Source organism: Cervus canadensis, chromosome 2 (assembly GCF_019320065.1).
Source record: "Cervus canadensis isolate Bull #8, Minnesota chromosome 2, ASM1932006v1, whole genome shotgun sequence".
Taxonomy (NCBI): Eukaryota; Metazoa; Chordata; class Mammalia; order Artiodactyla; family Cervidae; genus Cervus; species Cervus canadensis.
The window spans coordinates 86,365,506-86,377,654 of NC_057387.1; the positions used below are offsets into that span (position 1 = coordinate 86,365,506).

At 41.4% G+C, this 12,149-nt stretch overlaps 1 protein-coding gene across 3 annotated transcripts in view; it reads left to right on the plus strand.

The window, feature by feature from the left end:
- Positions 1 to 709: 709 nt before the first annotated feature.
- The window catches only part of USP24 (ubiquitin specific peptidase 24), a 136,342-nt gene continuing 124,902 nt past the window's right edge, over positions 710 to 12,149 (plus strand). For all 3 annotated transcript variants that reach the window (XM_043461184.1, XM_043461186.1, XM_043461185.1), the window contains exon 1: positions 710 to 1,163. In XM_043461184.1, the coding sequence (XP_043317119.1) occupies positions 846 to 1,163 (318 nt within the window). In that variant the 5' untranslated portion in view covers positions 710 to 845. The remainder of the gene's footprint in view (positions 1,164 to 12,149) is intronic.

Sequence of the window (12,149 nt, forward strand, 5' to 3'; positions counted from 1 at the left end):
CCGGTGTGGGGCATGAATTTAAGTGGGCGCTGAAGGGTATGTCAGGCAGCGTGGCTGAAGGATTTCCTCGAGGACCGCGGTCCCTGTCAGACCGGGTTGGGGGTGGGTTACAGCAGCGGCCAAGCGCACTGCGTTTAGGATGGAGTGCGTTCCGGGCCGCGCCGGGGCGAGCGAGTCCGGGAGCGGGAGTCCGCCGGGAACTCCGGGCAGGTTCGGAGGGAACTGCCATCAGCGCAGGCCAGGATCGCCGGCCCGGGGACGTTCCGCCGCGAGCTGTACTTCACTCCCGCCCCTCCCGCTCCCGGGGGAACCTGTTGCTGGAGGAATGGGCGGGCGGCGGCAGCGGCGGCGGCGGCGAACCCTCCATCGCCTCCGCCTGGGCCTCATGGCGGTCCTTTCGACCTAGACGCTGCGCGGCGCGGCCCCTCCCTTATTGTCTCTGTTTTAAAAAAAAAGAAGAAGAAGAAGAAACGAAAGAAAGAAAGAAAAATCAGCCCCCAACCCTCACCCGTGACCTGCGGGCCCCGCGGCGGCTCGTGCGGCTTCCGGGAGCGGAGGCGCGGCCCCGCGGGCCGGAGGAGGCGGAGGCGGAGGAGGAGGCCAACATGGCGGCGCGCAGGGCTGGGCCGGGCCGCCGCCGCTCCTGAGCGCCCCACTGCCGTAGCTCGGCTCGCGGTGCCCACGCCCGCGCCCAACCTGGCCCGGCGGCCGCGGAGCGCGCAGCCCAGGAGCGCAAGGGCCCGCCCGGGCGCGGGGACGGCGCATACGCAGCGCCGCTGGGCCCGCCAGGCCCCGGACCCGCAGCTTCGCTGCTCGCCGGCCGGCGGGGCCCGGAGGCCGGAGCCATGGAATCGGAGGAGGAGCAGCACATGACCACGCTGCTGTGCATGGGCTTCTCGGACCCCGCCACCATCCGCAAGGCCCTGCGCCTGGCCAAGAACGACATCAACGAAGCCGTGGCGCTGCTCACCAACGAGCGGCCGGGCCTCGACTACGGCGGCTACGAGCCTATGGACAGCGGGGGCGGCCCCAGCCCCGGGCCCGGCGGGGGCTCGCGAGGCGACGGCGGCGGCGGCGGCGACGGCCCCTCCCGCGGCGGGAGCACCGGAGGCAGCGGCGGGTTCGACCCCCCGCCCGCGTACCACGAGGTGGTGGACGCCGAGGTGAGGAGGGGCGGCCCGTGACCCCCGAGGGAGAGGCCAGCGGGCTGGAGTTCCGCGGGGAGGGGACACACCCCACTGGGCTTGAAGTGCGGAGGGCGTGTGGGGCAGGGGAGGCACGGAGAAAGGGCAGATGGAGCACCGGGCTTGTCAGGGCGGAGGTCACCGGGCTGCGGTCAGGTGGGGAGTGATTGGGTGAGGGCTGATGAAATTGAGTTGGGGATGCGGGGCAGGGCTGCGCGGCGGGCTGGGGAGGGGTCTCTCGGGGTTTGAGCTGAGGTCACCAACCGGGCAGGCCCGGGAAGGGGATGGGGAGGAGGGTTCAAAGCTTGCATCCCCGAGATGGGGGAAGATAGACGTAGTGGCCTGGAGTGTGTGATGGGGGATGGCGCGTGTTATCGGGCGGTCAGAAATGGGGTACTAGTAGACTAGGCGAGGACCCGAGATTTTGTGGCCCAGGGTTTCAGTGAAGGCGTGGGGGAAGGCACCAGCTTCAGAGTCAGAGAAAAAGTGGGATGGGCCAGCCAGAGTAAAGGCCTTTGCTGGGATCAGAGGAGGACTTGAGGTTACGATGGGATTTGGGTTTTAACCAAGGACCAGAAAAAGGAGGAGATTGGTCGGGGTCTAAAATGAAGAGGGACTGGGCAGAGGCCAGGAGTGACAATAATTGACATGAGATGTGGGTAGGGGCGTCATCGATAAAATCAGGTATTAAAGACATGGGGATTATTAGACTGAGAAAGGTTAGAGATAAGAGGCCATAACGGGGGTCAGAGCTGAGGAGGGGCTCGGCACTGATGGGACTGGAGTTGGAGGATGAAGCCGGGACCAGGTCTGGATACTGGTAATCGATTAAGTCAGTAAGGAGGGAAAGCTAGACTGGAGAAAGGGGTTGTAGCATTGAGGGTGCTCTGCAGAGGGACAGGGACAGGGTGGGAAGTAAAGGGACTGGAGGAGTCTGTTAAGGAGAAAGGGCCATCTAGGTGAATGGCTTTGATCAGAGATCTCAAGTCTCGGTGGAAACGATTCCTTCTGTTTAGTTTGAGATGTGAGCAAAGAACATGAGGGAGAAAACAGACTTTACCTCTCATTTTTTTAAAAAAGGATCAACCAGAAGCAGCAGTGTTGGTGAATAATTCCTTTGCAGAAAGATGACAGCTCATGATAGGGGTTTTGGTTCGATTTGCTGCATAGTACATTTCAAAGGTCCAGTAGAGCAGGTTGGCTTACTCTAGTGGTTTAGGTTTTTAAGCAGAGATGTGAATTTGGATAATTCTTAATGAAGCTAAGCCTCCTGAAAGAATTTTTTCATAAATAATATTCTGTCTTTTTAGTCACATGATTTGGCAGCATGGGCTTTTGCTTGGTCTGAAGTAGCTTGGGAAAGAAAGTGGCACTTCAAAAAACTACATTTCTTCACAAGATCTCTTTGGTTTCCAGACTTCCACACACTTGATTGATTGCCCTCTGTTACCCAGTAACTCAGCTGTATCATTGACTAGTGTATGGAAGTAAAGGTTGTAATTATTCCTACTTTGGGGGAAAGGTCCCATGTAATTAAATAACTGTACTTAAATCACTTTAAGAAATGAGCTTCTGTTTGCAAACCCCCATCACTTTTCTTGTTCCTTTTAGTTTTGACCCAGTTTTGAAATAAAAAAGAAAGCCACTGCTTTTTCTGAAGCTGCTTGTATAGTTCTTCAAAGTTCAGCGTATCCTCATTTTGTGAAAAAATTTGCTCTTTTCTTTTATCACGCCTTTTAATTTCCTGGAATTGCAAAATCAAAATAAATTATAATGCTTGGTGGTACTTTAACATTAACTGTACTAATGTATGTTTAAATACTAATGTTAGCTGCCCCGCCGAACATTTAAACACTAAGAATTGAAACTGGCTTCCTTCACATGAATGACAGGCTGAGGAGTTTGCTTTCATATAAAATCTGGAGAATCTATGACTTTTTGAAGACCCATGTCAAGTTTTCATTTCTTCTTAACTTGTGGATTTCACTCTACCGTTTAATTTTGCAAGGTCACAGAGTAGAAGGTGGGGGGTGCTACTGGTGACTTGAGCATGCTTTACCCAGAAGACTGACAAGGATACAGGCACATGGGAACCTGGTGAGAATATTTAATCCAGTTGTTGCCTCTGTAGTTTTACAAATCTACCTGCATGCCGCTTGTGCAGCTTGTTGGTCATCCTTGTCGACAATGAGAACCTGAGGCATTTGATCTTGGGAAATAGGGAGAAGCACTGATCATTGTTGAACATCTATACAGTGTCAGGTACTGTTAGGTGCTTTATCCATTGTACTTAATCTCCAGTGAGGTAGTTAGTAACATCACTATTTTAGAGCTATGCTTAGCTAGTGGCAAAATCTGAATTTGAAACTGGTCTCTCTGACTTCAAAGAGAGTCTGTTTTTCATTCTGCTCAACTCATGGTTTAAGATTGAATTCATTTTAAGATAAAAAGGAAAAATAAAGAGGGAAAGAGACAAATTTGAGGTTCCTGTACAAGCTAGGAAAGATGTGGATTGCAAGGGCTGAATCAAGGCGTTGGGAATAGGATAATGGATAGAATGAAGGGAGAATCATACCTTTGTAAAGAAGACTTCAGAAATTAATGCTTAGTTTGTCTCCTTGGTTTTACATATGCAAGTGGGCAAGCCCCAAAGGGGAAGTGACATGTCCCCACAGAGTCAGTTCATGAAAGAGATGGGACTAGGATCCAGGCCCACTCACTGCAAGTGCAGTACACTCTCTCCCTACCAACTGCCTGCCTTTCAAATGAAAAAGGGACAGGGCACAGTAAAAGGTTGGAGAAAAGAAAGTGTAATAAACAAGGTGAAGCTTGTCAGCTCTTGCATAATCTACTTGTTTTATTTCTTTAAAATGAGGTCCTTGTCTGAAATTATATACATTTGTATTGGCCTAATAGGAAATTTCAGTTTCACTGTCCTCTTAAAAATGTTTGGGAATATGCAGATCAAAATCCAGTTGTTAAAAAAGAAAAAAATGATTGCATTTATTTTGTGTTTGTCATTTGGTAACAGGAACAGTCCTCTCATTTGGTAAGCATTTAATCCTTCCAGGTTCCAGGACTGGGAACAGAATGTGGAGGTTGCATTCTGGTGGATCTTAGTGCAAGCCTCTAGTTTTACAAGAAGTGATTTCCCAAGGTCATGCAGTTAGGTAAATCAGTTTACTAATTTGGGCTCGTGCTATAATTAGGATTTGGTTTAAAAATTAAAATTTGGAAAGTAAAAGCAGTTAACTTCTAGTTCAGTAGCACCAAGGAGAATGCAGATAGAAAAGACTCAGATATCTAGTAGAATGCATAACACTGCACAGAAAGCCACTTTTTTAGATAATCTTCCAGTGACGTAAAGGTACTGCTTTGCAAAAAGTTGTGCTGGGTGTAGAAGTGTATTAATTCTCGGTGTCTTGGTCTGGATATTAATTCTCAGTGTCTTGGTCTGGATGGGGTTTTGAAAAGTTCACCAGTTTTGATTTTGAATAGCATTACTTCACAGCCTTTCCACAGTAGGTAGGAGTCTGTTCTATTATTAAAGAGAGTGAGATCTCACAGCTGCTCCAAATAATTTATCCAGATGTTTAACACCCCCACTGTTAGGATTCTTCAGTGTTTCTTTTATGGTTAATATCAGCCCCACTGACCACTATTCAGGGCATGCCCCCTGGTTCTGCCCTCCTAGAGCTGGGACAGAGTTGGTCCTTTTAAGAACTGTGATCCTATCCAGAGAGTTAGAACTTAGAACCAGGAACCCTTTTAAGCACCTTTTAAAATTTAACACTTGTGCAATATACCTTACTTGTTACTAAGTTTCCTTGTTTTTTCTTTAGAAAATACTAAAATGGAATTTTTTTTGGAAGTAGAGTTTTAACAGTTAGAAAGACCTTAGTGTCATGTTTCATGTTAATTCTTATTCCTAGAAGTGACATTTAATGCTGTGATCTCACTAATATTGTGAACTCCTTGTTTTGTTCCTGTTTAATTGTGGAGTCTTCTGGAAATATTTTGTCAGAAGTATTTGCATGATTTCATTGCTTTTTTGTTAAAGATCCCCAAAGTTGGTCCTGCTAGAATATATATAAATCACGTAAAAATCACATTAATTTGTAACTACTTAACTTATTTTTGCCTCTTTTTTTTTCTTTTGGTATTAAGCAGGTAGTTACACATGAATTAAAATTATACATTATATATTACATAATATACTAAGGTTTATATTAAAACTCATGTCCTTTTTTTCCTCTAAAATACACAGTCCTAGCTCATTTGAATGTGGAGTAAATATCTTATAAATAAATTTTAGTTATTTGTGATTTGAATATATGATTTACAGTTTCTGATCTACTGTGACTTGTTAAATTAGAGAATGTGGAATCTGTTTATAAGTTTTAGAGTTAAAAAATAAAATAATTCCCAGGACCTCCTTGGCAATCCAGTGGTTAAGACTCTGTGCCCCCAATACAGGGGGCAGTAAGCAGTTCCATCCCTGGATTGGGAACTAAGATTCTGCATACCACGGGGCAGGGCCAAAAAAAGGGAAAAAAGAATTCCAAAATTCAGTTGAAAGTACATGAAAAATAGGGACTCTGAAAGATTAATTTTGAAATAAGAATTTCTTTGTAATCTAGCATATATGTGTCTCATATGCGAACTAGGCATATGAGTTCATCTGACTTGTAATTACCTGACCATTTGCTATTAGAATGAATGTAAAATCATAGTAGGTAGGGATAGCTTTATGCAACATAATAACCCTGTTAGCTTAAAATTTGAAACCAGTAACAACATTAGAAAAGTAAACATTTTAATAATATGAGGAAGGAATTTCAACCATAATATAACCTAAATAGCAGACATCAGGGTATTCCACAGCTGCGTTCTTACTGCTCAAAAAGCATATAACATGGATTTTATTTGAATTTGAGTGCAAAGATGAAAAATTGTTGCTTTTAATAAGAATCATTATATTTAGGAAGATTTGGTTCAGTAATAATTTTCTTGTCTGTGGAGTTCAGTTTTCCCAGAAGTTTTTCTTATTTGAAATACCAAAGAGAAATGAGAAGTAAAATATATAAGATTAAACCATTTCAAAACACCCTCATATTCCGCATGCACTCAAGACCATGCACTTCACTTGTTTGTGTTTTAGTTTGTTTTTGTTTTATTTATTTAATTGCTTTTATTTTTGACTGTTCTGGGTCTTTGTTGCTGCTCATGCTTTTCTCTGGTTGCGGCGAGTTGGGGGGCTGCTCTAAAGTTGCAGTTCACTGGCTTCTCACGCGGTGGCTTCTCTTGCTGTGTTGCTCGGGCTCTGGAGAATGAGGGCTTCAGTAGCTGAGTCGCGTGAGGTCAGGGTTCACGGGCTCTAGAGCACAGACTCAGTAAGTTGTGACGCTTGGGCATGTGGGATCCTCCCGGATCAGAGGTCAAACCTGTGTCTCCTGCCTTGGCAGGTGGATTCTCTACCACTGAGCCACCAGGGAAGTCCTAGCTGTTTTGTCTTTTTTTAAAAAACATAGTTCAAATCAGCTTTAATATTAGGTTTTCTGTCAAGTTAGAAGTGTCTTACAGTAGTCCAGACATGAGGTGATGAGCTGCTGGAGGCAAACACAGCAGTGAGAAGTGACACGTAGCTCAGGGATAAAGGAGGGGAAGGAAACTGAAGGCAAAGCAGAGTGTATGGAGTGAGGTACAACAGCTCTGTGTGCTGATGGCCCCCGAGAGGCTGTTTTTACTCATGCCGCACTCCAGAAAAGGTTACCGTCTGTTCTGTTTAAGAAAGTTCAGGGATGTGTAATACATTTTACCACGGTTTTGATTTAAAAAATAAGAAAATAAGAAGAAAGTTGGGCATATAAGGAAGTAAGCATTCAGGTACCTGGAAAATTGAGATACAAGGGACGTATCAGCCTGAGACTTTTGCATTGTGGAGGCATTGCTAAGAAAGTTGTACTTCACTTTCAAGAGTAGATGTTTTTTCTCACCTTCCTTCCAGGGAGTTTTAGTTTCTTTTTTAAGTTTGTATTTCTCATTCTCATTATTATAATAGGAATTTTTATTATTCAGTATTGAAATATTTTTCAGTCACAAATGAGTTGTAAAAATTTTTTCTTAAGCTCATATTAGTAGTAGGTGACATTAGATTTGGTGTATTTTTATTTGTTCTGAAGTAAAGAGCTAACACAACTAAGTTGGCGTTTCATGTTGATAATCTTTACCAAAATTGAAATACTTTAGCCATGAAGGTGGAATCTTTTTCTGGGGCTAAGTTGAAGATTTTATTTTTCTTCTTGGAAATAAGTAATATCTTTCAGTGCCCACCAAAGTCTTCTCACTTCTTAAGTTCCCGTATAGTTTGCTTTCTTGTAGTATCTTAAGTTGTTTTAGTTATGTGCATTATGAAATTCAGTTGACAGCATTTGATATACTTTCACTTAAGTTTAAGATGTTTATGTTAGAAATATTTTATTTAAAAAGTAAATATAATACATTCTTTATCAGCAGGCTTCCAAAATGGTTTCTGAAGTTAAAATCTTTTCCAGAAAGATTAGTTAGTCGCTGTTGCCACTGCTTTTCAATTTCTACTTTGTCTTCTTTTAGAATCTAGCTTTCATAAACAGATCAAAATTTTTAGGCTTTTTTTCTCCCTTCTTTCCATTCCTCACTCATATTGGCAGTTTTGGTTGAAAATTGAATTGCTTTCTGCAACTTACCATTAGAAGCCTACCGTGTAGCATTTTAGTAGCAATTTAAGTTATAGCGATTTAAAATACAGATCCTAAAAAATATGAAGGCATTCCATACTGCCAATGGCAACACCATATGTCAATTATTTAATTTATTTAAGACTCCTAACTTTGTCTTCTTATCAAGTAGCCTGTTAACTCTAACCGTAAATATCTCTCCTGCCCCCTCTGTTACTGCTCTGGTTTTGTTCATGTCCCTTTCTTACTGTTTCTCTGTGCCACTCATGGGTACCAGAATGATCTTTGTAAAATATAAATTTTAGTTATGAGATAACCTTGCTTAAAAATGTTTGGTGGTTCCTTAATTCCTGTAGGTAAAATGAACCCCTTTCTTTCAAGATCTCCATACTTATCCATCCCATCATGCCTCCTGCCTTCCAGTGCCATGTTCTCCCTTGCAGTTCAGGGACCATCTGTTCCCTCACTCTCAGCCCCAAACCTCAATAAGCATCTCTCTGGCTAACATGGATTTATTCTTCGAGATTACCTTAAATGCCGTTTCTCTTCAAGGCACGCTTGTCTCACATGGCCACATACTCCCAATGGCATTTTGTAGGTACACCAAGTAAAGAAATGATCATATTTTAGCTAACAAAGAGGTGTATTTACATGTATGTATCTGTATTCCCACTGGACTTGAGGAGCAGTATTCTTTCTTTTTATCTCTGTGTCCCTCAGACCCCTGGCTCACAGTGTTTGACTGGGTAAAGAACTAAATGAATGGAGAAGGAATACCTGAAGGGAAATAAAAAATCAAATGGCATTTGAAAGAATATTAAACCAGGAATTTGGGAGATAGTACATTTCTCTTCAGGGTTTTGTTGATTGCTAAACTATAAGTTTATTGGGCAAGTCAGTTTGCCTCTCTGAGCCTCAGTTTTCTCATCCATGAAATGGGAATCTTACACTAAATCTGTGGTTAATTTTCATTCTTTAATCTCTTTGAGAAGTTAAAAGCTATGAGGCCTTTCAGAAAATAGCATGTGTAAACATACGCACTTGGTTTTCTAAATAAACTGGTGCTAAACACTAATGGCTGTTATTTTTGGGTGATAGGGTACACAGGTAATTCTCTTCTGTTTTACTGAATTAAAAAAAGATTAAGTTTTTTAAAGGTATATAAACTCTATTAAATGAAGACAAACCAAACTCTGGTGTCCATTAAAAATGAAAATAGCTTTAAAAATTGGTTAAAGTATTTCATGATTCTTAGGAAAATTTTGCCTAGATTCTAAAATTGTTTTAAAACTTTGCAACTGAGGAAAGTTAAATATAGGAAGGTTTTGTGTTTTATGTAACTGAAAAACAGGAACAGTATAACTTTTTTTTAAAATCTAAATTTCATATTTGATTATGTACTTACTAGATAGGTCCTAATTCTAGCTATAAGAAAACTGGCTCAGAAGATGTGGTTCAGCAGGACTTTTCGAATTTGAGTCACAGTTTGAGCTTTAATGGAGCTTCTGTTTAGTTGCTTTTCCTGCCTTTCTCCTTTTCTTCATGTTCCCCCCATCCCTCACCTAATATCTTGCGAGCATTTTGCCTTGTTGACTCATTTTAGGACTTTGTTATCTATGACTCAGGTATGTTTGGACTCAGCTTTAGATTAACCTGCCAGCCTTTAGAGACTCTCTGAGATCTATAACTCTGTCTTGGAAACAGCTGTTTTTAAAGCATAGATTTTTTTGTTTAGCTTTGCTTTGCCAAAGGGATGGAATAGAGATGCATACCTGGCCAACAAGGCCTTCCCTTGTCACCTGTGATTTCCCAGACTTGTAGTACTGCTACAGGGAGGCCTGGTCTGCGGTCCGTGGGGTTGCAAAAAGTCAGACAGGACTAAGTAACTGAACTGAACTGAGCACTGCTACTCATGATTTTTGGGCTCTTGGTGGGCTCCAGACTTAGTCCCATCTGCTGTTTTCAAGAAGACACGACTGACGTGACTTAGCAGCAGCAGCTGTTTTCAAGAAACAGTCCACTCACGACTCTTTCCGGTCATTTGTTCACCTTAATGTACTCTTTCACGTCTACTTACTTATTTCTAAGAGGGCAAGACTGCTGTTTCTGGAATTTTTCTTAAAATACTGGAAAAAAGTAGAGAGTTCTTACAAGAGTTCTCTTATTTACATTAAATAAAGATAGAAATCAAATTCCAATGATAATAACAGGCATTATACCCAAAATGTCAGAGCAGCAAGACAGGTAATAGTCCATTCAATAAAACACTTAAATCTACCTTCATTCAGTTTGTTTTTATTGAGCATTAAATGTATGCTAGGCACTGAGTAGATGTTGGGAATATAGGAGTGAACCAATCACAGAGTCCCTTCTCTGTTACAGTTTCAAGGCTGATGGGTTTCCTTTGCTCTGTGTCCAATAAATTATAATGTTATAATTCAGAAAATTAAGGCCTTGAAGAGTTGTGGGTTAAGTATGAAAAGATTAGATCTCTCTAAAGCATTTGAGTAGTGCCTCAAGAATTTTTTTGTGATGTAATTTGATCTATAGTAGTATCCATTGCCAGGAAACCAAGTGATACTGTTTTTTCAAGTGATCTTCCTTTTAGTGCCATGGAATGTACAGAATTTCTGTTTATTTACTTGTTGCATGTTTAATATTAGTTTAATGATTCTCTCAACTAGTACCTCTTTTAAGAATGGTGTTAATTATTTCACCTAAATGTCATTATGTTTTGTCCTAAAATCATATTTGTGCATTTTTTCCCCCAGGAAAGAGAAATTGCTTTAGAAACTGGCCTTTTGTAAGGCTAAAACTCTCTTATAACTGTTGATAATAGCCCCCGAAAAAGATTGTTTTTAAAGCTAAATGAAAAACTTGTCTGTTATTAATGACATTAGGAATCCTTAGTTTATTATCAATGTTTGTGTGTGAGGGGGTGTTTAGTTTTATGTTGGAGTGTTTTTTGTTTACTAAAATACTATAATACTTTTAAAATGTTAGTACTTTTCATTTTGTAAGATTTCCTTCTGCTTCATTTGAAATGTTTTTAAATGAAACATATAAACAACAGTAGCAACAGATCATCCTATGTTTCACTAGTTTGTATATCATATTTGGTTTTGGGAAAATAGCCATTGTCTGTTAAGCAATCAGTATTCTCAGTTATACCAGGCAAAAAAATGTATGTGTAATATATAAAACTTGTACCGTAAAAAACAATTGGTTCATGAGATGTGTGATGACATACTGACATCTGTAGAGAATAACAAGCAAATCCTGTTTGTTTTTCATTACTTTGGGGTTTTTATGGTTGGAGTATAAAGCATGTCTGTGGTAAAGAAGTTCCAAGTATTTGTTAAGAGGGATCAAATATCACAATCCATGCTGAGTTACCTTGGATTCACCCAGTTCACAGTAATTTTAACACGGTAGAGAAATATCAAGAATACTTGGCAAGATACACTTCGTAAAACAGAGCAATTATCTGTAGAACTGAGAATATTTTCTGTCCTCTCCTCTCTCTGTCCCAGTAAAAATGTTAAAAGTTGTAAATGTAAAGATTAAGGTTGAAGATTTGTTTCAAAGCTGGAAGAGACCATCGGGATTTTGTGATGTTACATCTCGTCAGTTTAGGGGTAAGGACCTTGACTCAGATCATTAGCAAAGTCAGGAAGGGAACTAGCCTTCTGCTTCTCAAGAAGCATTTTGTATACTTGACCAAACTGTCTTTCTGACATGAGGAAGTCTTTTACTTGTAACTCATCTTTAGTATATCCTTCCTCATAAGCTTGCTGTATCTTCATTACCACCATTTCCTTTGTTAGATACTAGTTTCAGTTAGGGGGCAAAAAGTTGACATTTGATTCATTTTTTCCCCCTTGAAGATGTTTACCTTGTCTACCTTGCTTTCTCATTCAGCACTTTCTAATGTCAGCAGCTGTTGATAAGTTTATAAAAGGTGGTGAGGGTTGAGGAGAGGAAGATTGAAGAAGCGCTGTCATTTGTGAAGGGGCTGTTCCATCTGTCTACTTAGCATCTTTGTAAACCTGACAAGGATTAGTGATCCCCTGCCTGAGTGTCCACAGTTGTACATGGGTACTGATATTTTACAGTAAGCTTGATAGTTAGTATATAAATTTATTGGAATAACGTATGCTTAATTTGTATTATCTTTTATTTTCTTAAAACTGCCTTTTTGTTCTATGTGTATCGAATACAGTGATTATCATAAATATCCACTGGGAAA